General features: G+C 38.4%; 1 protein-coding gene across 2 annotated transcripts in view; it reads right to left on the bottom strand.

Moving 5' to 3' along the window:
• Positions 1 to 9145: 9145 nt before the first annotated feature.
• tmx3b (thioredoxin related transmembrane protein 3b) overlaps positions 9146 to 27158 on the bottom strand; it is a 97461-nt gene continuing 79448 nt past the window's right edge. Inside the window, exons 15-17 of one of the 2 annotated variants that reach the window (XR_007424043.1) lie at positions 25125 to 25193; positions 10664 to 14315; positions 9146 to 10611 (exon numbers count right to left, since the gene is read on the bottom strand). Coding sequence is in view for 1 of the 2 variants with exons in the window: in XM_022662389.2 (XP_022518110.1) it covers positions 14037 to 14315; positions 25125 to 25193 (348 nt within the window). In the remaining variant the exon portion in view is untranslated. Of the gene's footprint in view, positions 14316 to 25124; positions 25194 to 27158 lie in introns of both variants that reach the window. The other variant, XM_022662389.2, reaches the window with a different exon arrangement.

Below are 27158 nucleotides of genomic sequence, written 5' to 3'. Positions count from 1 at the left end.
AATAAAATGGTGTCAGGCAGGGTGGTCTGGATAGGAAAATTAACAGCAGTATCTGGAAGCTGTGAAGTTATCAGCATAAGCAGAACTGTTTGAGAAGCTCTCCTGCTGTTCCTGTCCCTGCAGGCCGCAGCGGGGTAATTCTGGCTGGGAATCTTTCAGCATTGAGAGCTCCTCACTGGGAGGGGGTCGGATATTTTTTATTTCATTTATTTATTTATTTAATTTGTATTTTTTTTTTTTACAAGCGGCCAACCATGGAGCAGCCAGGGGACCCGGGAGCTGCCTGCCATCTGCAGAAGGTTCCTACTGCGTTGTGACCAGCTTCGGTGGATCCTGGGGGAGGGCAGCGGCCCTAGCTGCAGGAAGCGTTTCACGCTGCGGTGCGGATATGAAGGTGATAAACAAGCGCTCGCTCTTCATTACCCAGAGTTTACAGCCCCTTCCAGCGCATGACGCAGCAAAGCAACGGTCAGGAGGAATTAAAGCATTAGCCATCGCTGAACATCTGCGGAGGACAGAGATTAAATGCAGGACCCAGATGCTGAGCTAGACTAATGAATGAACACACACATACACACACACACACACATAAACGAAGCAGGACTGTGGGCAGTGAAAGCTGATGATTTCCATGCTCTTTAAATAATCATCCCGACTGGCAAAATAACTAAGACATGACTGATGGGTCCTGCAGTGCGCGTGTCACTTCCTCTCAGCAGGGTGGCCAGCTGCTGGACCGGGAGGTCACCCTGGGAGTCCGGAGGAGGCGGACAGACACTCTCCGCCCCCCCCAAACCATCTTTGTCCATGTGCACGTCCAACTGATGAGCTCACAGCACATAGAGAGTCAATCACGGGAGAATTTGATATGCGGTGTTTAAATCTTGAGGTCAAGTCATTGCTGTTCTGCTACACGTTTGATTACATACACAACTGTATAATGTATAAAGTGAATGAGCTGAATATTAATTTCAATCATTGAAAACAGTGACTTATAGAGTAATATACTGTACCTATGCATTTGGTTCAGGCTGTAATTATCAATAATAATGCTAATTTTCGGTCTGTGTCATGGTCATGGTGTGGGCTGAAATTTTGTATTTTAAAAAAGCACCTTTGGTCTTTATTACATGCACTATGACAGTGCAATGTTCCTGCAACCAGCACCTTTTCTGAACGCAATATTTCAACAGGACACATTGCTGCTCCTTTGCCTGCAATCTGAGTAGGGGACACCAGGGACAGTTGTAACACCTTGAATTCCTCCAATTAGAAACAAGCTAGAGTCATTAGAGCCACATTAAAAAGGAGCCACAGGCTCCCAGAGAAAGCTATTACCAAAAGTATATATTTTTTTTTTAGGTAAAAATGTAACTTTCTATCAAATGTATTTTTTGGGATACTGTCCTGAGATCCTGAGATGTACATCCAATCAACTGTTTTTAAAATCAAGGTTTTATGAGCTAAACATATGAATGACTTACATCTGTCAAACTATCAGTCAGACTAGTTCACATGAGGTGAAATCATGGCTGGTGATAATGGGATAATTATAACGTCTTGTTATAATCATCCCTGACAGTGACAGTCATTTACATTTTAGAAACAAAGATCATCAACATCATCAGCATAAATCAATAAATTTTTATGGTTAATACAAATACATTGGTTAGTGACATACTTACTGTTTCTTTGCATTGCTTGAACACCAAATATCACACCATAGCTTTAAATGCACAGTTTTTCCCTGAACAATTGCTTTCCAAAGTCTTTACAAGAGTTTTCTTTCTTCTGACTGTGCTGCACCATCACATATCAGCTTTTGTTTATTATTATAAAAAGAAGGAGGACAATGTTAGTTTAATGAAACAATGTCTATTAAGCTATTAAGCTTATGTAGCTTGTGTATGTTAGGCCTGCATAGGACTACAGTGTGGACTACCAAGTGGGCTTGTGGACTACCAAGTGGACTAGTGGATTACCAGGTGGACTAGTGGACTACCAAGTGGACTAGTGGAATACCAGGTGGACTAGTGGACTACCGAGTGGATCAGTGGCCTACCAAGTGGACCAGTGGACTACCAAGTGGACCAGTGGACTACCAACTGGACTAGTGAACTACCAAGTAAACTAGTGGACCAAGTGGACTACCAAGTGGACCAGTGGACTACCGAGCAGACTCATGGATTACCAGGTGGACTAGTGGACTACCCAGTGGACTACAGAGTGGACAAGTGGACTACCGAGTGGACTGGTGGACTACCAAGTGGATTAGTGGACTACACAATGGACTAGTGGACTACACAAAGTACTAGTGGACTACCAAGTGAACTAGTGGACTACCAAGTGGACCCGTGGACTACCAAGTGGACCAGTGGACTACCGAGTGGACTAGCGGACTACCAAGTGGACCAATGGACTACTGAATAGACTAGTGGTCCAGTGACATGGGACAGATGGGACAGATGTAACAGTGGAATTATTGTATTTAAGTCAATTTTAAAACATGTACATTTCATAAAACCCCTTAAATACATTGTTTCAGTAGTTATATATCAAAATATAGCAAATTGGTTATTCCAGTGTAAATGCTTTTTGATTTATTGGAAAAAACAATAACAGTGTAACAACCATCCCTGCTCTCCCCTACAGCTATAGAGAGGGATCTGGTAAGGTTAATGTATCAGCATAAAAATACAGATAGGATTTTTTGGTAAAGAAATCTCACTTCCCAATATTATCTGCGTGAAAAAGACAGTTTCCAGAGTGAACAGTTGCATCTACTGAGTGTAAAGGAGAGCGAAGGGTTCTGCTGGTGATTATGAGCTCATTTACAACAGATAATTGGTCAATTAGGTATTCAGCTGCCAGAGCTGCAGAAAGGTTGAGGCTGCCATTATTGATATTTTCTGCATTTCTGCAAGCGCCCCGAGAAATGAAACACGGAGAGAGAGAAAGAAAGCAAGAGCCGGCAGAAGACAGAATGCACTACGCACTGGCTGTTTTTCAAACTCTGCCCTTTTGAGAACGCGAGGATGCACAGATTGTGATGGATGCAAAATCCACAGAAAGATGTAAAGTGAATTTCTTTCATTTCTATGGAAGCTGTCAACAGAAACAATAGTGAAAATACCTCCGATTCAGGCGTGACAAGGTGTTGTTGAATGCGGCTGAACTTCACAGGCCTGACAATTTGACATGAATGTGCCTCAAAAAGACAGCAGGGAAAAAAAGAAAGAAAGATGAGACATGGCTAAGAATAAGTAATCTGGCTGTACACTCGTCTATCTGAGTGATTCACAGAGAAAAAGCAGAGCAGACATGCAGCTCAACATTTAGCACTTAGCTTCTGACTCGGCTCAGCTTCTACACCACAGAAAAGAGGGATAGAGAAAAGAGGGAGTGAAAGACAGTAACATAGAGAGAGAGAGAGAGAGAGAAAATAAGCAGGAGAAACAGTAAGAAAGTAAGAAACAGACAGGCAAAATGAAAGATTCAGAGAGAAAGAGCAAATGAAGTGAGCCAAAAAGAGAGAAAAAAGAGAGAGACTGGGGTCCAATCCCATTTCACCCCTTGGCCCTTCCACTTAGCCCTACCCCTCTGTTATGTGTGTTCACCCCTAGGGGTAGGGTGTCCTGATTCTTGTTAGGCTGAAGGGGTAGGGGAAAAGTGTTTGGGGTATATATGACCCTTCAAACTGAGATTTTTAGAGGCACGCTCAAAACAGAGGGCTATGAGAATCACTGGCAAGATGGCGGCCAAAGTAACCCACAAAAGTAAGTATTTCCTTGTTAAAAATTATGATAACTGCTATATTACCATTGGTTAATGTGTAATTTCAATGTTTTCTAGACATGTCCTTCATAACAAGCATAAAATAATCGCTAAAAGTTAGTTTCAGTAGACTAGTAGCTAATTAGCTAACTTTCCTATTCTACCTTAAATGGTGCAAGATATGACAGAAACCGCAACAAAGGTGGAATGGAAAAAATACAAAATAAAAGCTAACTAAAGCTGAATTCAGCTCCCCATCACAGAGGTATTAAGAAATGAACAATTATGATTAATTGCTGCACTACCTACCTCTGAAGACATATGATGCCATAAAGTTAACTAGTTACCCACCAGCTGCTAGTTTACAAAATTCAGAGAGACAGATACAGATAGAGATTAGTGAGAGTGGACAAGAGAGAGTGAGTGAAAGACAGAGACTGATAGAGAGCGAGGGAGCAGGAACGATACAGACAGAGAGATAGAGTGAGAGGCAGACAAAGATACAGACTAGGAAAGAGAGAGGAAGAGAGAGAGAGTATAAGTGAGTGTGTCAGTGAGCATGAGATACAGACAGAGAGCTGTATCGTGTGTAACAGTTTCACAAATGAATTATTAAACACTCTAATCTGTTTCTCTCCATTTCTCTCTCTCTCTCTCTATAAGACACTAATGTTCCATTTCCATTCAGCAGCGTTATTTTCCTGCCTCATATTTCTCTCCACTCTCTGCTCTGCCTCAGCTGTCAGTCTGCTGATAGAAATCAGAAAAGCTGCAAAGCTGCAAAGAACAAAAGAAAAAAAAAACAACAACAAAAGAACAATCTACCGCACCACAGCAAACACCATTATATTGAATATTTTTCTCCAATTGGAAATGGACAATTCCTAAATGGACAAATATGGAGAGAAAACCAGTTACTAGTAGTTGCTATAAGCAATTTCCCTTCATTTGGCACACAATGAGGTTGGCTCTCAGGCCGCCGAGAGGTAATTGAGCAGTGAATTGCTTTTCACGTGAGTGCAGGGAGACGAGAGGGGCTGCTGCGATATGACGGGAGGATTACCTCTCGTTTATAATATATCTGATTAATGTTCGCAGTTAGAGAAGTACTCATCCACTCCCTTACTGTCAAAACGAGCAAACACCAGCGGGTGTGAAAGGCAAAAAGGAAAAGAAATAAACGCTTCACGCACTGTTTCATATGGAAGACCTAACAGGCTGTTTATCTACATTTGTAACACTTTTTATTTTCAGTAATACATCTACTGCTTACTGAAGATTCCAAGGTCTTTGTGTTTTATTTATTATTTTGAAATAGATGCTGCTGCTCTGAAATAAGTGTAATTATGTTAAAGATATTCAGCATGTTGTCAGTTTGGTGAATTGTACTGCAACCAGCTGTAACCCTCAGCAGGCTCACTGCAACGAGGCAAGCAAACCAATCAGTTGCCTAGGGCCCTGAACTTGCCTGGAGGCCCTTTGAATTCTGTGATGGTCAAAGCAGGAAAGTACAACAACAATCTCATCAAACTCTCCCTCAAGGGGGCCCCTCCCTCTAGTTGCTGGTAGCAGCCGGGTTTGTGATTCCTGCAGCCGATAATATATATATATATAAATATATAAAATATCAGAAATCAGAATCCAGAAAAGAAAGAAGAGAAAAGGTAGAGGAAGAAAAGAAAATATAAACATTGCTATTTAAGTAGGATCTGCAACATATACTGTATAAGCAGTATTTGCACTGTCAATCAATATGTTGATATATTGATATACAGTGTTGCTAAACTTAAACAGTGTGTCTATGCCAAGGTTCTTGTAAGATTTGGGGTTTGTTCCATTTTGCTTGGGATCCCCAAATGCCTTGAAACAGCCCTCAGATTTCTCTTATTACTGCTTACTAATAATGGATAATTTATAGAGATACAGAAATCTTGCATGTAATCTGATGCAGCCAGACAGATTTTGAACTACCTATTTTTGACTACCTCGTCTTTTTCTTCTTCTATTTTTAATCCTTTTTAAACAGCCTGCCTCAACTTCCTCACACTGATGCAGATGAACTGTACCATGGTCAGTTGATCCAGACTGAGACTAAATGCTGTGTCTTTAATCCAGAACAGTTTGGACCTTTTAGACCTGCTATTTTGGTTTGGCCCTATGGGCATTTTCAAACCAGCACTATTTGGTCCAGCTAAATCAGACTCAGGTATGTTTGTACATTTGGTGTGGTTAATTTTATAAGGTGTGAAAACAGTAATTGTTCACGGGTGCAAACTAAAACAACCATAGGTGGTCTCGGTCTGGTTCCAAACAAACTCCATAGCGGTTAGTTTGAGGTACAAATGTGATCTGGTCTCAATTTGGCCCATTTATCAAATATACTCCTCATATTTGAGCTAAACTGCTGTTCAGGTGCAGTTTAACCAGATGTAATACCCAGATAATTACCATAGCTAAGCACTGGTCTGGAACACAAGACCTTCTAGTTATATATACTTTCTAGCCCCACTCAAGAGAGCTCTGACCAATCAGAGGAGACAATGTGCATGCGTAATTTGTAGGGGCGCATTTTGGTGCATTTATGTTCGTGCCTGTGTGAAAGCAAACCAAACCGAGGGAGAAAACACTCCCCGTAAATAAACTCATCAACTGATTTGAACCAGAAAACAAACAACAGGTGTGAAAATGCCCTAAGACTGCAACACGCAGCAATTATTTTAAAATACATTTAGAATAAGAACCAGCAGGCTCAGAGTGGTGTAGCTGTCTAAGCGCTGCCCATATTATCCAAAGATCACAGGATCATTACTTTGTGGCGCCACAGCCATTCAAGGCCCAGAGTCCCAGAGAGCATAATTAGCTTCAGTGTGAACAGCTGTAAATGGTGTAAATAAGTTTTTCTGCCAGAGTTTCTTCTTCAATGTGTCCATATGCCAGAGGTTGTGTTTTGCTTGAAATACTGGCTGCACTGCCCCAACTATTTCCAGCAGTATTCCTCCATATCTGAAAGCTTTTAGAAACATAACAACAAATACAGACTAAATAAAAAAAGCAGAGTATTAATAGAATAAGCTTTGAAGTGACCTTCTGTTTGCAGCCATTCAAAACAAAAAAGATGCAGCTGGCTGGTATATTGCGACTTCCTATGCACATCCTTAACCCTCTCAGCATTGGTGTCATTGTGTGATCGTAGGAAAGCCTATATTGTAGCTAATTGATGCAAACTAGAAAAAAATGTATGAACACAAATATGGAAGAGAGTTTTTATCAAGGACAATAAGAGCCAAAGTTTATCAAATGAAGGCTAGTTTCACCCTATGGTGGGTAGGTTCTAGGGTGTTTTTACACCAGCACTGTTTAAAACTGTCTGGGTAAAACTGACTAAATCTGGTTCATTTGCACCCTTTGAGTGGTTTGTTTTAGTAGGTGTGAAAACAGTAATCGTACTAAAACAACCGCACCAAGACCTGCAAGAGAAGGTGGTCTTAGTCTGTTCTTAAACAAACTTTGGAATGGTTTGTTGATGTGAGAACATGATCCGGACGTAATCTGACCCACTGTCAAATGTACTCCTCATGTTTGAGCTAAACGGCTGTTCAGGTGCAGTTTAACCTGATTTGTTTCACAGATAATTACTAAAGCTATAAACTAATGTCATCTCTGCCTTTGCTCCATGGCTCCACTTAGTTTCTGGGACACATGACCTTTTAGCTGTATTTAATTTCAAGCTCCAGCCAATAAGCAGACACAACGTGCTCACGTGGATGGTTGTGATACGTTTTGTTGTTGTGCTTGCAGTTTTTTTTTTGTGAAATCAAAACAAACTAAGGGGGATTTAGACCAGAGAAACAAACCACAGGTGTGAAACCACTCTTAGACACTTTGGAATAAGGTTTTTAGCTGGACTTTGCAAACTCATTTGCTAGCACTTCAAAACAGGCACAATAAATATGATATCTAATTGTGTTATCTCTTAAAAAATCGTGTTTTTTTTTCATATCAAAACCGCTAATGACATCTAAAACTTTGAACATAAGAAAATAAATAATTAACTGTTTCAAGGTTTTTAGCATCATTTCTCTGGTTTTCTAAAGAGGAAATATTTGGAGCCTTTTTTATTTACAGACAAAAAAACTAGTGAGCTCGTTACTTAGTGTGCACCTAACAAGCACATTGTTACATGGTCATTTCAAAACACACAACACAGCAAATGTCTGATAAAAGAGGACACATTCATTACTTCACCATAATTTAGATAGTTTAGGACTCACAGTGTGTGTCTGAAACTAATACGCAAGTCAGATATCGTTTTAGTTCATTTGGTTTTGAGCTACACTGGCCAAATTTGACAGCAGCTGTTCACACACTTCTTCAATAAGGCAAACACAGGACAATAATGCCCACATTTATCTGAACACATTCATGAATATGTAAGCAAGATCAATTTCACCATACCTATTGCTTCAAAGCAAACAATGAAACAGTCCTACAGTGGAAACTAGCTCCCTTGAGCATCACAACCACGATCCAGAGGCAGTAATCAGGATGAAGGTAAAATCCATTAACTACATCTGTGCTGCATGTTTCATTAAAATGGCCTTTTATACTTAGTGAATTAAGTTCTAATTCACAAATCCTTACAAACAAGCTGAGATTTACAATAAAGTAAAAAAAAAAATAAAAAAAAGGTTCCTCTATTAATTTATTATGAATTCTTTATTCCAGCTCCCCATGTTGGCTTTATCTCTTCTCAAACATAAATAAGCATATACTAGTATTTTATTAGACAACACTAATATAAATATATTTGCATTTTACATTTCTTACATTGATTCTATACCATAAAATTTCCATGATATTTTCATGACTTTTCCATGACTTCAAGGCAAATTACCATATGATTTTTCATGACCAATACATCAGTGCAACGTGGACAATAAAACCATTATAAAATTATAATTAAAATATAATATAAAAGGTCTAAAATGAATCTTATAAAAATGCTGACAAATGATGTAGGGCTAAATTACTGAACTAACTCTGAGCTGATGTGTATTTGTTAGTTCAAAATAGATTTTCCCTATCGATAAACAGAAACACAAAGATTTGTAGACCCAATTTTCATGCCTTTTTAAAAACTTTGTGGGTATTTTTTATTTTTCCAAAACTTATACAAACCTGGAAATAGGTATTTTTAAATTCCAAAACTTTTCCAGGTTTTTCATGACTGTACGAACCCTGCTCTATGTTTGTAATTATGTGTGTATTAAGAATGAATCTGTATTCATCTTTATACATAAGTGTGTGTAATTTAAAAATAAACTGCAGGGAGATTAGCATAGATTAAAAATGAAAACTCTGAACAACGAGGAAAGTAAAACACCATAGTCATTTTATTTATCTGAAATTCATCATGGGATTATCTCTGTACCAACCAATACAGAGTTTGGCAAAAAAGGAAAAAAAAAAGTTAATAAGAAAACGAAATGAACCCACATCTAGAAGGCAAGGCAAGGGACGAGGGATCCACACAGTCATTATCATAGTAACAAAATGACTACTGGTGACACTTCCAAATGAGACACCGTCTACATAAGGCCATATAAACACAGAGCAGGATGTGGGTGACAATGTTATGTAATTATCCCTCTGGGTCTAAAAAAAAAAAAGAACTGCATCAATATGCCTTGTAAAAATAAAAAAGCAAAAATGCAGCATTACTGAAAACACTGAGGAACTTAACACAAGCTGAAATGAGTGGATGAGTTCACCTCAGAACCTCAGAGTAAGATGAGCTTGGGTTTTCGTTCCTCGTCTAATGTGGAATGCTAGCAGAGAAGAATATATAGACAAGGCATTACAGATCAAAAATTAAAGAAAATCAAGAGGAAGAATAAGAGGAAGAAAACATGGAGGAAAAGAACACCACATAGAATAGACTTTAGTGGGGATTAACTCTGAAACACAGGAGTTTTACCATACATTCATTCGTTTCCCGTATTCCCAAAACGCTTCACATTAGTAATCAAATAATATAACGTTCAAGTCTTAAAGCAGATGTTTTTTTTTGTTTTTGCATGATACTATACTCTATAGACAGGCCTGGGATTAAAGTAGTTGTTGATGACTAACTGTACGGTGTGCTCTTATCATATACATTAGATTTCTCAGATAAAGTACATGGTGTGATGCACTAAGGCCTAACAGAAGGAGAAGTAACAGTAACAAGTAACAATGCAATATAACACCCCAAAAAAAAAGCATACAGTATCAGCGTCAGCCAGTTCTGACAAAAACGAAGATAAAAGTTGTTTAAGTCTATATATAAAAAGTGATTCCACCACTGAGATCCCAGATTAGGATATAAAATGGGATTGTTTAAGGAAGGAAAGTTTAAAAAAGAAGTTACGGTCATTAAACTCACAGCGTTACATAATACTGGCTCTACAAGCAGTTGTTTACTGTAAGCTATAAGCACTCTGTTACCTAAAACTCTTGTTCCTGGCTTTATTGGTTTTTAAACAAAACATAACAATAAATTAACTAAATCAGTTTAACTAATGGATTTTAAGATTATGCTATTATATTGAAAGAAGCTTTAAAGCTTTGGCTAACTGTAGATAATTAGATAGTTCAGCTAAAATAGGATAGTTTTTTAAAATTATTATGAGCATTATTATTATGAAACTAGTTTAAATGCTCCTTTGAACATTTGTGACACAGGGAAGGTCACATTAAGATGTTGCTGCACAGTAGAATAGTGCACCACCACTCCACAGGCAGTTAATTATTAACTAAATCTTTTTTAAACACAATATCTTTCACAATTTAGCTTATCTACGTCTCCTCACAAGGAGGATCACTATCAATTGCAGTGCAGGGCAAGCACACGCCAACACCTGTTTTTAAACTGTCATCAAATTCAGCATCACTAGGAAGCCAATATGCTTAGAGGAAATCGTCGGATCCCCAGCTCTGATACATTATCCAACAGACATTGTTGCGGCATGGTTTAATAAGTCTGGGTATTTATAAAGCTTGATATCTGCATCACTTCGTCTTGCTTACAATGTTTAAAATATATTTTCTTCTCCTCATTTCACAGCTACAGAGAATTTGATCACTGCTGATGTCACTGTATAGTTTTATTAATCTTTATACTGAATCCCTTCTAAACTGATAATTTCTGAATTATTAAGAAGCTAACTAGAGACTTGTTTGCAACATTAGTCATTTGAACTGATTACAAAACTCAAAAGTACAAAAGAAAAAACAGTGCAAAACCTATTGTTCATTTTTCAACAAAAGAGAAAAAAAAAAAAAACATTTTTGGCAAAACAGTTCCTGTATTTTGACCTCACTGTCTGCATCACGCTGTGGATGTGTTCAGTGCACAGAGTAAACATCTCTTATTCGCAGTGCATTGCAGGTTATATTACCTCAGGGAGAGGCCGACTATTTCAAACCACTAAACTCAGTGTGAGCTGGAGGACTGCAGATATCCTCACCCACACACTGAAATTCGAGCTAAAAATCAATTCTAAACATTTTATTCTGATTGCTTGTCACTGGTCTGCTGAAAGTAAAAAAAAAATATATCATATTAAACGGCTACACACTTTGCACGACAGAATTCATTCCCAACCTGGCAAACATTAAATTCTGACTAGACAAACACTTCATAAAGCCATCACCCAGACAGTCATTTTCAGAATGCAGGATTAAAGATTTGTACAATGGGAAACATCAGAGACCCAAAGTCAAGTCAAATATGAGAAACGCTCCAAAATAATTGAAAAAGAAATTCAGGAGGTTACTCTTTAATTTACAAAAAAAAAAAAAATCACACGTTTCTGTATTTGCAAATGTATTCCAAAGTAATTAGCATCTACTACTCAGAAGTGAAGTCAAATGTCAGCGCTATTACCCATGTTAAGCTGCTTCATGCGGTTTAGGAATTTTAGGATTGATTTTCATTAAAAATTTAGAAAATCCAGAAATTCTTTGTGCACGTTTAATTGAGTATGTTTGTATTGCAAATATGGAAATTAAATCTCTCTGCCTCAAATTGTCCCGGGACAAAGAAAAAAACACTTATAAGCAACACTGGCATCCAAAAAACAATTTCTTTTAATGTTCAAAATATGTTGCACCAATATAGGCTTCATAAATAGTGATTATATTTAATGACTGTCGATACAGAGAGAGAACGAGATGGAGAAAATGGAGAGTTTTTAAACAGATCTATGCTCCCCTTCAAAAGTATTAGAACAGTAAGCTAGTACATTTATTTCTTCTGAATGTCAAAACCAAATGTTGACAGTCTACAGCAGAAATGGGTAATAAAGGGATTGGACTGACTGATCCAATACATTTAGAGAGGAGTATATATATATATATATATATATATATATATATATATATATATATATATATATATGGTAGAGTATGATTTCCGCATGAGAGTCATGGAATTTAACAATCTGCGAAAATAAGGGGATTAAAAAAACTGTAAAATAGGTAAAAAGTATTAGGAGTATTTGGGTAAAAAATATTTTTTTGGGGGAAAAAAGGAGCCAACGAACAGAGAGAAATGTGATCTCTCTCAATGTGCTGAAAATGAACAAAATGTCCAGATTAACAAATCAGGGAAGTCGAAAGCACATAATTAAGAACAGATCAAAGATAAATAAAAAGATGGAGATGTCAAGAGAACTTTTATCATCAATAAGGTAAAACGTAACAGTAGCTATTAGCAGGGAACAGCGCCATTATTTAAAGCACTTTTACTGCATTTTGGACCATTTGTTTTGTACAGTGTAAAGAAAAGCTTGCAATGAAACGAAACACCAAAAAAAGGAGATACAGTACATGTTTTTGTTCTGACAGTGATGATGATGACTGTAATGTACCAAGCTCTTGTAATCAGAATTAGCCTCAGATTTAGAGTGAACCGAACTATTCGTTTAAGAAGGTTGTGTGTAAGAGAGCTAACTGAGCTGTAATTTTAAAACATTATTACACAGATTAATCAATGCCTCTGGCACAACTGATTTAATTGCTTTATTAAACCAGGATTTCTGTATCTGTCTTCTCATTGGTCAAAAAGCTTAGCTTAGATTCCAACTAGGTAGGGTCATTAAGCAGATTCAGAAATTAGCTTAGCCCTGACCGTAAACTTGAGTATGAACTATAAAAAAAAAGTAATGACCTATGAAAAGCTTTAAGAATCTGCTATCAGTTTCATACTGGCCTCTGTGGAGCCAACATGATCTAGGTAGGCACCAAACACATAAATAGTTAGTATAATGTCCAATTTATTTCAAGTCATGACTTGTCAGTTAAGGAAACTGGAAAAAGGAGTGAAAAGAACATTAACCTACCACATTAAACCAACTCTGACCCCCTCAATACTCTCAAAATAATGTAATAATGCACCTGTTCTGACCAACATCACAAAGCATCTCTAATCCTGTACTCCTGAAAGGGTTAAATTTGGCCATTTGTTCACGTGATGTAGAGCATGGACACACCAAACTACTGGCCGAGAACCGATGCTAATCAGCGGTGCTGGATTGAAGCTTGAATGTAAGATTGAGTGGTTTTCCAGCTGATTACAGTGGCTGACAGTGATTGTGATTTAAAGACCTGGTCAGGATTGAAAGAAGATCAGAATGAGAGGGTATTTTGAAGGGTATCTCTGCACCAGTGTACTTTTATTATATAAAAAGAAAGAAATCCAGTTATACTTGGCAACAAAACAAAAAAAAAATAGACTGAAATTATGCAAACCTAAAGCTAAAACCTACAGAAAAAAGATTCTATTTCGAACAGAGCTGTACAAAAGACGGGAGCAAGGTGCACAGTTTACTGGGGGCTTATCTAGCACTGCTCTAAATAGGCGATTAAACAGGATAAGCTATGAAAGATGGCCATTAAGATTTTTTTAAAGTCACTTAGTCCAAATATTTGGCTTAATTTCCCTTCCCACCCCAAGAACAATAATCATTCACAACCCTTAAACTAAACAACAGCTTGGAACATGTATTATTTTAAAGACCTTTACAGAAACTACAGTTCTAATTCTTATAAATAGAAAAAGAAAAATGACTGAAAAAGAAACATTCTAAGAAATGTGCCAAAGCAGATCCCCTGGAGAGCAGGAGTGGCTCAAAAACCCACAGATATGTGTTTAAGGTTTCGGTCACTGTTATCATCATCCTCCCATTTGTTCACATTCATTCACACGCCTCTCTCCTGTGTTAATCAAGCTTTTTCTCTGTGGCACTCTTTTCTTCCACCTCTTCCTCTCCCTCATCCTCCTCTGCAGGTCCCTCCAGCTTGCCGGCCTGGCGGCGTCTCTCCTCTTCTTCATCTTCCTCATCCTCCTCGTCAGTCAGCCCCTCTCTCTTCATCAGCTCCATGTCTTCGGCGCCGTCGTCGGACTCGGCCGTGCAGATCCCGTAGCACATGAGGCTAATGACGCCTAATGGGAGGCCGAAGAGGAAACAGCCCAACACTGGAGAACTGCGGAACACGGACTGAAAGAGAAAGTGAGAGAGAGGAAAAAAGAAAGAGAATTAGAAGCAAACTTTATGCAAGTGCTTCAAATAAATCAGATTAAAAATAATAATTACTAAAAATGAATTAAATTAAACAGCTAAATGAGAATGCTAACTGTATACACGTCCCTTGCCCATAGTAAATTAAATAATCAATATCAGGTTTGTGATCCCCTGTCACTATTTCTTGAATTAAAAGTACATGATCACACATATTGGAAAAGTGTTAACAATTATAGAACAGGGATTCATCAGTATGGGAGGATTAGGTCAGTTAAGAGATTGTAAATGTTGTTTTCAGCCCTAACCTGGACACATCTATTGAACCTCCACACAAACAGCTTCTGCTAGGAGACATCACTGTTTCTATAAAAACACAATCAAAAGATTTTCATTTGCTGGTTCATTTGTTCATTGGAATTCTCCATTTCATATATATATATATATATATATATATATATATATATATATATATATACACTAGATTGATCTATTATGAAATAGATCAATCATATTTTAAGTAAAAAGAACAATTCCTCATAATTGCTATTGTTGGCCATGGTTAATAAACTATGCAGTACACTTAAACTTTTAATTAGAAGATTAGGCTAAGTGTGAAGACCTTCACAGAGTACAAGAAAGTATGAGTGTTGGAACACAAAAAAGAGATACAGGAAACGGAAAAGATACACATTGAGTGCAGAAAAGTAAATACAGTAGAAAAAAGTAAAGTAATCAAACACTGATAATGTGTAGCAGAAGATAAATGGACAAAAATGAAATGAGAAGAAAGAGAGGATAGAAAAGCAAAAAAAAAAAAGTAGTGCAGTTCAGCAGAAGGGGAGAGGAGCAGATGGGAGAGAGATTTATGTACACAATGAGTACAGTAGAAAAACCTACTCCAGTATGATTCATAAAGCACCTCTGGCCTGACAAGACAAATTAATTCACCCAAGGTCTCATCCCAGACCTTTCCTCTTTCCACATATTTCTCTCTCTTCCTTTCCTCTCTGAGCTTATAGCGGGCGTTACATCACTTCAGTGGGTCAATTCTCATCTTCTCATCTCACTGAAACCATCTTAACACATGAATACAGTAAAAATAAATACAATTAAATTAAATAAAAGCCAAGGATGAACATTACAGGATCATGGAAAGGTTCATGGTATTGAGTACAGTGTCTAACAGCTGCATAGAAACAGGAGAAAGCAGTGCTAGAGAGAGAGTTGGAGGGAGGGAGGGAGGGAGGGAGGGAGGAACAGAGATAGAGTTTGAGAGTTCAGGTAAAACCTGTAGATATGAAGTTTAAGACAGATGATAATGGGCCATGTTCATGCAGGGTGAAGGGAAATAACTGCACGGTGCAAAGCCCACCTGCATGACTCACTGAGCCTAATGGTGCCAGAGCACCAGCCCCACTAATGCACAGTCCGGCTCAGCAGTACCCTGAGCTCTGAACACAACCCTTCTGTCAGCCAACTGTCCACAGGGTAGCTGTTAGACTGAATACTGATATGATGACGGGCTCGCTGCATGCATTCCAACCAGAGCCAGAACAAGACACTTAGAGACTGTTCACACCTTGCATGAACATGGGTTTAATATCCAGATTGGATCCAGATACGCTTCCAGAACCCATTTAAATGTTTCTATTCGAATAGGTTATATATAGGCTTCTTTTTCACTGCAGAGCCAAATACTGTAGTTAGTAAAATCGTGATATATTGTTCCACACCAATAAAAAGCCATCACTGAGGTAGCGATGTTTGACAAAGCCAGTAGGGTATAGTTAGGGAGCCATTACTGAGGTAGCAATGATGGACAAAGTCGGTAGATAGGGTGCCATCACTGTGGAAGTGATGTTGAACAAAGCCGATAGCTAGGGTACCATCAATGAGGTAGCGATGTTGGACAAAGCCGATAGCTAGGATGCCATTACTGAGGTAGCGATGTTTGACAAACTTAGTAGCTAGGGTGCCATCATTGAGGTAGGGATATTGGACAAAGCCAGTAGGGTATAGATAGGGTGCCATGACTGAGGTAGCGATGTTGAACAAGGCCGGTAGACAGGGTGCCATCACTGAGGTAGTGATATTTGACAAAGCCGGTAGACAGGGTGCCATCACTGAGGTAGTGATATTGAACAAAGCCGGTAGATAGGGTGCCATCACTGTGGTAGGGATGTTGGACAAAGCCATTAGATAGGGTGCCATCACTGAGGTAGGGATGTTGGACAAAGTCGGTAGATAGGGTGCCATCACTGAGGTAGAGATGTTGGACAAAGCCAGTAGCTAGGGTGCCATCACTAAGGTAGAGATGTTGGACAAAGCCGATAGCTAGGGCGCCGTCACTGAGGTAGTGATTTGGACAAAGCCGGTAGATAGGGTGCCATCACTGAGGTAGGGATGTTGGACAAAGTCGGTAGACAGGGTACCATCACTGAGGTAGCGATGTTGGACAAAGCCAATAGATAGGGTACCATCACTGGGGTAGAGATGTAGGACAAAGCCAGTAGCTAGGGTGCCATCACTAAGGTAGAGATGTTGGACAAAGCCGATAGCTAGGGTGCCATCACTGAAGTAGAGATGTTGGACAAAGCCGATAGCTAGGGTGCCATCACTGAAGTAGAGATGTTGGACAAAGCCGATAGCTAGGGTGCCATCACTGAGGTAACAATGTTGGACAAAGCCGGTAGATAGGGTGCCATCACTGAGGTAGAGATGTTTGACAAAGTCAGTAGCTAGGGTACCATCACTGATGTAGCGATGTTGAACAAAGCCAGTAGCTAGGGTGCCATTACTGAGGTAGCGATGCTGAACAAAGCCGCTAGATAGGGTACCATCACTGTGGTAGGGATGTTATACAAAGCCGGTAGTTAGGGTGCCATCACTGAGGTAGGGATGTTGAACAGAGCCGGTAGATAGGGTACCATCACTGAGGTAGGGATGTTGAACAAAGTCAGTAGGGTATAGTTAGGGTGCAATTACTGAGGTAGAGATGTTGAACAAAATTGGTAGCTAGGGTGCCATCACTGTGGTAGAGATGTTGGACAAAGCCGGTAGATAGGGTGCCACCACTGAGGTAGCGATGTGTGGACAAAGTTGGGAGCTAGGGTGCCGTCACTGAGGTAGCGATGTTGGACAAAGCCGGTAGCTAGTGTGCCATCACTGAGGTAGAGATGTTGGACTACATCCCCTCTCAGTCGCACATATACTTGTAGCTGTCATTAAAAGCAGAAGACCCTTGGAAAGCCATCTCTTGGAAATGTGTCCATTAAGGTGTTAGTCGATCAGTAAGCAAAATCTTGTAGTGCATCTCCTAGGCCAGCCACAAATCACTACAATTATCATTAATGCCCATTTAGGGCTTCCTAAATTTGTTAATAAGAGACTCATTAATCGATTCAACTTCTCAATGAATAAGGCCATGCACATTTTTAATTCTCTGGCTGCTTTCACTGTGTCAGCAAGCTGCTACATGGCTCCACTGACTGTTTACACAGTTTTGTTTGACTTGAAACCATACAAATAATCCAGTGAGGGGTTGCTAACAGGGTGCAAGCTATTTCTGACATGTGTTCAAACAAACACGATTCAAACCAGGGATATTTGTGGATTTGCCAGGTCGGCTTATTAACAGCGCAGTAATGGAGAAGCTCTTGCACCATATGATGCTGCTGAGTTCTGCTATTAATTCTGACAGCAACCCAAATACAGCAGCTCATAAAAAGTAAAATACGATGACTCTGTGGATGTGAATATGCCTTTCAAGAGGATTAAACCAAACTGCTCTTCTATTCAACACACTACTCAGAGTGTGCACTAAATAGCATGCAAGCCTTCATGACGCATGATAAGACGAGAACAATGGCTATTTACCTCAATACCTCAACCTTCAATGGCTAGAAGAGTTAATTGAGCAAACAAGAAATATGAGATAATGATTGCTTAGCTTATTAGTCCTCTTAATTATATTTACAAGAATTAAAGTCAATTCTTGCTGCAATACATTTACTGACACAAGAACCTGGTGCTAGGAATTAAACAAAACCACTATGTTATCACAATATATTTGATAACACAACCAAACAGTCATGGTAAAAAAATAGATTTTTTTCAAGTATAAAAAGTAACATTTTAAAAATACAAAACATGCATTAGATTCTATATAAATTCTATATAAATAAACTGCAGCCAAACAGAAGTATTTAAAAATGTGATTATTTAAGAAAACACTGCTGGAAAGACAGAATAAACAACAGTAATAAACATTCTTAAAAAGTTAAGCAATAGTTAAGCGTGTGGAATGGCTACAGCAGTCCAATTTTAAAACATTGAAGTTGTTCAAACCACTCTGAGCTTTTTAATGAATGCTGAGGCTTTTTAGGCTGTGTAACAGCTAACAGTTGCCTACTACATTTAATGGCTGTAGCACCGCTGTTGTGTTATTAAACCTGGCAACCTAGGAGGTGAAGAATGTGTGTTGGGGAATAAGTAGCAGGTGGAGACCATGACGTACTGCAAAGATCTAAGTATAAAATACTGGCTTTAGCTCTGCTGACTGGAGCGGACAGTGCTTTAACTTAACTACATGTTTCCTTTATATCTGATGACACATCCTGATCATGTTATCATTTACAACTGAAAATATAATCCTGAATGGTCCTTTAAGAATTGAATTGCGAAAAAAGTTTAAAACAATTGTGATGATGAATAGTGCCTTGCCTAGTGTTAATTAATAATTAGTTAAGACATTCTGTTGACAATAATGTTAATGAACCTTAAGGTGACCATGGTTTATTTTCCAATTTTATTACAGTTCTCCATGCTCTTGTGAATAGCATAATAAAATCCTTTTTAATGTAGTCTTTATGTGACGCGTTTGAGCCATTATGTATTCCTGTGTGAAAAACGTCATTTTTGGGATGATTGTGTTGCACATTAATAACCACTGCTCTGGGGCTCCAAGTGGTCCAGCGTTCTAAACGCTGCCACTACGTTCAGGAGATAGTCAGTTTGAATCCTGTTCATGTATCTTGCCATTGGCTACCAGAGCCCCGAGAGAGCACAATTGATCTTGCTCTATCTGGGTGGGTAGATGGCGCTCTCTCCCCACATCACTCCAAAGGGTGATGTCAATCAGCACAAGGCATTCGGGAGCTGATGTATCGGAATTGAGTCACTGCACTTTCCTCCGAGTGTGCTGTGATGCTACTTGGCAATGCTGCATCAGCAGCAGTTCAAAAAGAGGAAGTGGGTGACTTTACATGTTTTGGAGGAGGCATGTGCTTGTCTTCACCCTCCTGGTGTTGGGGCATCACTAGTAATAGAGTAAAAGAGTCCTAATGAGTGGGTTGGGTAATTGGCCATGTAAATTAGTGAGAAAACAGGAAACAATTAGAATTAGAAACAATGCTCTAATCTATGCACAGGGTATGTAATAGGGGTTTAAATCAATCTGACACTGGGAGTCATTTCTCCCAGTGTTGCCAAGGACAGAGGTTTGTCACCATTTACTGATCTCACATAAAGGAAAGGAAGAATCTTTGGAACTGAGAATAGTCTGACAAAAAATAAATGAGGGGTTCAGGCAACAGTCAAAGTGAGAATAAAAAGGCAGAGAAGTATATGCAATAGATTGAGATTGACTGCCTGTTGAACTTTAGTAAGAACGAGAGTGCCTTTATAATGTTAATAATGTATGGAGCAGGAACTTCAAGGCACTTAGTTTAAAATTTCATGTCAAGTTGCCAGCGTGCAGTTAAACGCTCCTTCTGCTGCAAAACAGAACGACATCTGCTTTCTCCAACCCCATGTTTATGTGCAGCCTGCATTTTATTTACGCTTCTAAAGTGCACAACAAAGTGCAAACAGATCCAGACCAGTTTCAGGTTTATTTGTCTCACATGACATCAGTGTGAATGTAGCTGTAGGGCTCTCTGCAAAAAGACTACAAACTAAAGACCCAACTTAAAATCTCTTTATAGAATACTTAAATCAGCACTTATCCTTCAATGGTTAAAGGTTTACAAATGAACTCATTACTCAAGATGAATTGAAAGTCAGGTTAAGTGTAGTTCATGCACACTGTGTATCTAATAGGGATGTACAATATGGACACAACCGATTTTTAATAATGATGTTGGAAATCTCATTAACCTCAGAAATGAGCTTGAAATCCTTGGTTTTTCAGCACTTTCAGCACAGCTTCACTGCACTGTTTTTTTTTTTTTTTTTTTTTAACTAAATAGCAGTTTGGTGTGTGCACTCACTTTGGACCTCTACCTCACTCTGCCTCTATCTACCTCCAGCCTCTTTATGTCATGTGAGCAGAGTTTGCATTGTGAAGTGCTCCCTCTCTTTTGCTGCACGTAAGTAATACAATTTGATTAGCTGCTATTCACAATTCTTTTTTATGAGCTTATTGTGAAAACTCATTTACTGATAATAATAATAATAAAAACCTGATTTATGTTTTAGCCCTAGTATCTAGGTACCTATACTAAAGTTTATACTTGGTAGCTTCTAGGCTTAAGGCATTTATTGTATTCTAGTTTAGATAAACTAGCTAAGAATGATTTTTAAGTTAAATTACTCTGGATAAGAGCATCTGCCCTAACCAAACAAAATGGCTAAATATTTAAAACAAATATGCATAAAATATATCAAATCTTACGCAGGTTTCCATTCATTTTGCCTTTTTTTACCTTTGTACAAGCTAAATAGTATAGATTCATTTTCAATGTTAATTACAAAACTACTTCTACTATTTTAAAATATTTATTGAACACTGAGCATTTGTAAAATTACTGATTTTAAAATTCCTGATTGTAAATTAATCGCGTAATCAAAACTGTTAAATGGTATAAATTATTTGTTCGTTGTTTTTCAATTTTTGGACGAATACTTTGGTTGCTGAAGATTGTAGCTGTCCAATAAAAAACAAAAATCAGCAACTTCACAGGAGAGAAAGAAAACCTTCTTAAGTCTTTCTTAAGATTTTACTTCAGATCATTTTGGAGAATTGCTATTGGTCCATTTATAAAGCAACTTTGGCACAGTGTAAAGGACAGGTTTTGTGTTCAAATTATTTAGCAAACTAAAAATAATAATATTAACAATAATGGGGATACTTGTTTTTAATGGGACACTGATGATATCTGTTTTTCTCTAACCTAAATCTCTTAATACTTCATGTAAGATGCTTCTCGTTTTTAAAAATGTTAGGTTCTAGGTTATAAGTTAGTAATCTGTAGGGAGAGGTAAACAGTGCACCAACTTTTAGAGTTTATAATGACAATATAAAGTGTTCTTTATGACAATCACATCAGGAAGCCTTAGATGTGAATAATTTCTGCTCATACTTTAAAGCATTTGAAACTGCAAAAAGTTGGTCAGTCTATCAACCCCATGAGACTTACCATTGTATAAGAATGGAGAAAGTCGCCTAGTCGATTCTGCTGTCAATTAATCAGCATGTTGTTAATTACACAGGGACACAGGAAGTCCATACAAAAAATGTCATGTTACTTTTCTGAGATGTGGGAAAAAAACAGGTCTTGAAGGCATTCCAACTGTGGCCGTAATCGAAATGTCTAGTTGTTATTCACTGCAGAAGTCAACTCAACTCAAAACAAAAGAACAGAGTAAAAGTGGGACACGAGAGTGCCACTTGGTTTGATCTCTTAAAAACAGAACGGCAGCAGAGTGGTGCTGAGTGACCACATGCCGGACACGTCGCTTTCAAATCAGAGGTCAGAGTCAATTAAACTGGTGCCACTGTGTTGCTGGAGGTTGAAGCCTCAAAAGAACAATAAATGAATTGGGCTGTAGCCTTTTTTAATTATCCTGCAACACCGTATTCATTTAGGAGCCGTCAATATGTCCGCTAATTCTTCATCTATTCACAAAAAAGGAGTGCTTCACAATTAGCTTTTAAAAAGTCATTTAAGGTCATTGTGGTTATAAAAAGTTCCAAAAAAACTTTTTGAATGCAGTTTGCAAGACCACTGAATGACTAAGGTGGTCAGTGTAGATTCCACATTATTTCCAGCAATCCAAATGAAGCTGGCCTTTAGCATGTGCAAGTATTGTTAAAACTGTAATTATTATTATATACTATCTAGTATATACTTTGTATGTACCATAGAGAAGCCCAGTGCATCGTCTTGCCTGGGTTCTTCCTAAGGTTTCTTCCTCTTAGTATGAGGGGGTTTTTGCTTGCTAGTGTTGCTGCTACAATCTTGCCACTAGGGGTGGGTGATATGGCCCTAAAATAATATCACGATATTTCACAGTATTTTCACGATAATGATACTTTTGGCGATATAAAAAAAATAATGTTTCAAGAATACACTACTGCAACAAAATGAAAATTACATTTTATTATTGCATAGATATGATATGGTACGCTCCTAACGGAGATATAAAAAAATACAAGAATTTTATCAGCTTTGTAACAGAAGTCAATGCCAAATCCAGAATGTCCTGATACTAATAATGCACTCCAAATATCTCCATATATCCAGAATTAAAGTAAAATAAATGATACTGGACAGATATAATATGTCTGTAGTAGACATATAATGGGCAATAAGAACACTGAATTTTTCTTTTGCTAAAAACAGCAAAAAACAACAAAAAAAAGTAGTACACTGACATGATAATTAGGGGTGAGTAATATGGCACAATATTTCAGGTCATAATATCGTTCCCAATATATAAAAATGTTGGTGATATTATTGCGTACGATACGATAAGGCACACCCCCTTAGCACTATTACTGTGGAGCTTACTAATAAGAGGTTTGGACCCGTTTCTTTGTAAAAAAAAAAGAAAAAGAAAAAAAAAAGACCTATATAAATAAAACTAAAAAGAATAGTCACATAATAGGAAAATATCACATAAAGCAACCATAAACCATACCATACAAAAACTTCATACAAAAGGAAAAGTTGCACTGTTCTCATTTTCAATAACATTTCTTACTCCATGGACTTTGTTCTAGACCAGAGGTCACTAATGGGCGGACCGCAGTCCGGGTCCAGACCCAAACGTTGTCCAATGCGGCCCCAAACCTACTAAGAAGGATTTAATTGTATACGACAGAGACGGGAGTAATGTATACAAAATCTGGCCAGAGAGGCATTTTATTATTATTATTATTATTATATATTTTTCATAATTCTGTTTAAACACATTACAGGATATAGCACTTAATCATAACACAAGTTAACAATCGGTCCGGACCTTGGCCTGTAGAAATTTTCTCTAACTGGACCATACTGAATTCTAATTAAATACCCCTGTTCTAGACTGCTGTAGAGGGTTAGATTTTGCAGAGCAGAGAGGAAGTTCAGGGTGTTCAAAAAAATAAAATAAAAAATACGCCACTTCACCCTTGCCGTGTCCCAACTCCACTCCCCCCCAAGTCGCTTCCGTGTTGTGCAACATCAGCAGTCCCAGAGATCTAATCTATCATTTTGCTCCTGGACTTGCACCCCCGTGTCCCTGACTGCAGGGCACCTTGACTTCCCTCGTACTTGCGCAGTGTTGAAAAACGTCAATAATATTTTTCTTCATCAGCAGAGCAATGCTTGTCTCTCTCTCTCTCTCTCTCTCTCTCTCTCTCTCTTCCATTCAAAAACCTCACCAGTGGCAGCCCATAGACAAAAGTTCATGACACCTTCAATTTCAGCTTATTCCCTTTTCATTGTTCTTACTGACATTTTCTTAAGCTTTCTCATAGTCTCTGTGTAATCCCTATGAAGGACTTTAATTAAACGTCTCATTCAGGTGGTAATTATAAATGTGCACAGGAATCAGGACTAGAAAGAGGATCAGGTCTGAAAGATCATTTATTTAAGCGTAGAAGTGAAATGTGAAAAGATAAAAAGGCAAAAGAATGCCACCAGCTGGTCACCAATGACCTGATCTAAACAAGTAACAACAACAGACAAGATATACTTGACATTAAAGAGACATAAGATAATTGGTGTCATACTGACTTGATCAATTGTCCAGCCTTCTAAATAAAAGCTACAAAAAAATCATGGTACTGTTTTTAATGGATACTGATTTTTCCCTTTAAGGCCATTAATTCATACAGTGTGATTCTCATAATATCACCCTAAGACATATCTGTACTTAATTTAGTGGCATATTCATAAAAACAACAAAATAATATTTTAAAAGTACACTTTGCCCATTATGTGGTGCAGCTTATTATTTGGTACCAAAGGAATCATTTACATGTTTAAAAATGGTAACACAATTCATTACCATAATGTGTCTAATACTAGCTACTAAACTATTATCACCAATTATTCACCATTAGTCAGTCACTTTATTCATTAGCCTCTTTTAGTCACTATTTTTTTATTTATTTAAATTGTAAGAGGCTTTCTTTGGTAAATTATTTAAAAAGCCTGATTATATTGATTTATATTATTCAATTTGTACAAGCATTAATACATGTTATTTCTACATGTTGGAGATATTAGGATTGTTCCTTATGAGCATCAGACACACCGTCTTGATAAATTGCAAAGCCTTCTATATAAATAGTAGTGGCAGCCCAACATTTAGTGCTAACAATAAACTTCCATTAATACTGAACCTCAGATAGCAGGTTCTTAATAAAGATACCTGAAACACCTGGATCAGAAGTCCTTTTTCAAATTTTTATTGTATGCAAAAAGATCTTTTCCACTAGATGCCTCAGACAATGCTATAATATCTGTGCTGTGATCAGTCCTACCTTTTCACATCAAGTCACTTTCTACTCACCATGACCGTTGATCTGGCATCGAAGGCCACGCGCTTAATTCTCTGGAATATTCCATCTCCTCCATGGGCCTGTCCATGTGAACAGAAGGACAAAGAAGCTGGTGTTAGCTTAGCTGGAAGGAAGCCTGGAGTCCAAAAGCAGCCCCCAGCAAAACAGTCCCAAACCAGACGTGCCGCGAGGGTAACTGCCCGACCGTCTCCACACCAACGCGGCCAGCGGCTGTTTATACGGTGGTCAGCTTCTGTTTTGCCAAGCGAAATTTAACAGAAGGAAACTCCGGAAAAGGAGAGAAACCATTCTGGCCTTTTACCTTCATGTTTATTTAAACTATAATATTCTTCAGCACAAATCCTGCTTTCCAGTAAGAAGTGAAGGAGAGGAAAAAAAAAAAACCCTCAGCTTATTCCAAGCAACGATTTACCTTCAACAGATACCAAGAAAGTTAAACGTGTATCTTCTCTGAGGAATTACATACAGTATATTAACAACATACAGTGCACACTAATATCACAACAATTACATTATCAATTTATCATACAATCTACGGACATGACCTCAATCATTTTTGTTTCCATATGAATGACTTTGGTAGGTGTCTCCCAAATTATTATTACTTTAAAAAAATGTTGTAAGTTTATTGTTCGTTAAAAAGATGTAATTTTATTTTGTGCTATTTTATTGCCATTAATTCATTACTGTCTTAAAATAACAATAATACTGTTTATTGCAAATATTTCTGCATATACAGGTGCTGGTCAACGAATTAGAATAATTTGAAATAGTGCAATCATGAAATTCTTTGAATGCATTTTTTGTGCAGAAAGCAAATCAGGTGTTCACCGCACCTGTCCTACTCGTTAGACTAATCACAGAACTCGTTACCTGGAAAGAAATTTGCTCAGCTGAGCTTTCCAAAAGGCCCATTTAGGCCATTTAACTGTGACACTGTTGTTTTATTGAATTAGAATAATGGAGAAACCGTTTCATTGAATTAGAATAAATGCTCAAATTTTTGTTTTCTGTGAAGAGTGTTCACTGTGCAGTATAAAGTCAGGGTTGAGTAGAATTTCTAAGTTGTAAAATCAATCATGGGTAAGCAGCGCGACCTCTCAACCGGAATAGTGGCTCAAATTCAAGTCCTTCGCCAACAAGGCTTGACCCAAACTAAAATTGCTGAGCAGCTCGGCATCAGCCAGTCTTCCGTCTGCAAAGCTCTCAAGAAAAACTGCAGCAAGCGCACCAACTGTTCCGGCGTCCGAAAAACTTCTGCTCGCGACAACAAGCAGCTGAGAAAGATCGCAGTCAGCAACCGGTTCAAGTCCACTTCCGAGCTCACCGACTTGTGGAACAAGCAGACCGCCGCTGACGTCTCCAGATCAACCACTTACCATCGTCTGCGCGAACTCGGCTTCAAATCTCGCGTTCCAGCAGTAAAACCGATGCTGAACAAGAAACAAATGGAGAAACGACTGAAGTGGGCCAAAGAACACGGCGAGTGGACTGCTGAAGACTGGCAGAAAGTGGTCTTCAGTGACGAATCACGCTTCTGCATCTCCTTCGGTGACCAAGGTCCTCGTGTCTGGCGTCGTGGTGGCGAAACCTACAACCACGAGTGCGTGAAAAGATCCGTCAAGTTTCCCCAGAGCGTTATGGTCTGGGGATGCATGTCCGCTCGAGGTGTAGGGAAACTCTGCTTCCTCAAGAAGACTGTCAATGCTGCCGTATATCAAGATGTTCTGGAAACGTTCCTGATTCCAACTGTTGAGGAACAGTTCGGCGAAGAAGACTTCATATTTCAACAGGATCTTGCACCGGCTCATGCGGCAAAGTCGACCAAAGATTGGTTCACTAAAAAACAGCTTGAAGTTTTGGCATGGCCGGCCAACTCGCCTGACCTCAATGTCATTGAAAACCTTTGGGCCATCGTCAAGCGGAAAATTTGCGACAGAAAGCCTACTACGCTGGACCAACTGAAGCAGAACATCGCCACTGCCTGGGAAGCTGTGGAAGGAGTGCGGAAACTTGCGACAAGC

This window comes from Astyanax mexicanus, chromosome 1, assembly GCF_023375975.1.
Source record: "Astyanax mexicanus isolate ESR-SI-001 chromosome 1, AstMex3_surface, whole genome shotgun sequence".
NCBI classification, from domain to species: domain Eukaryota; kingdom Metazoa; phylum Chordata; class Actinopteri; order Characiformes; family Acestrorhamphidae; genus Astyanax; species Astyanax mexicanus.
The sequence above is the reverse complement of the archived record's forward strand: the minus strand, read 5'-3'. Positions and strand labels throughout refer to the sequence as shown.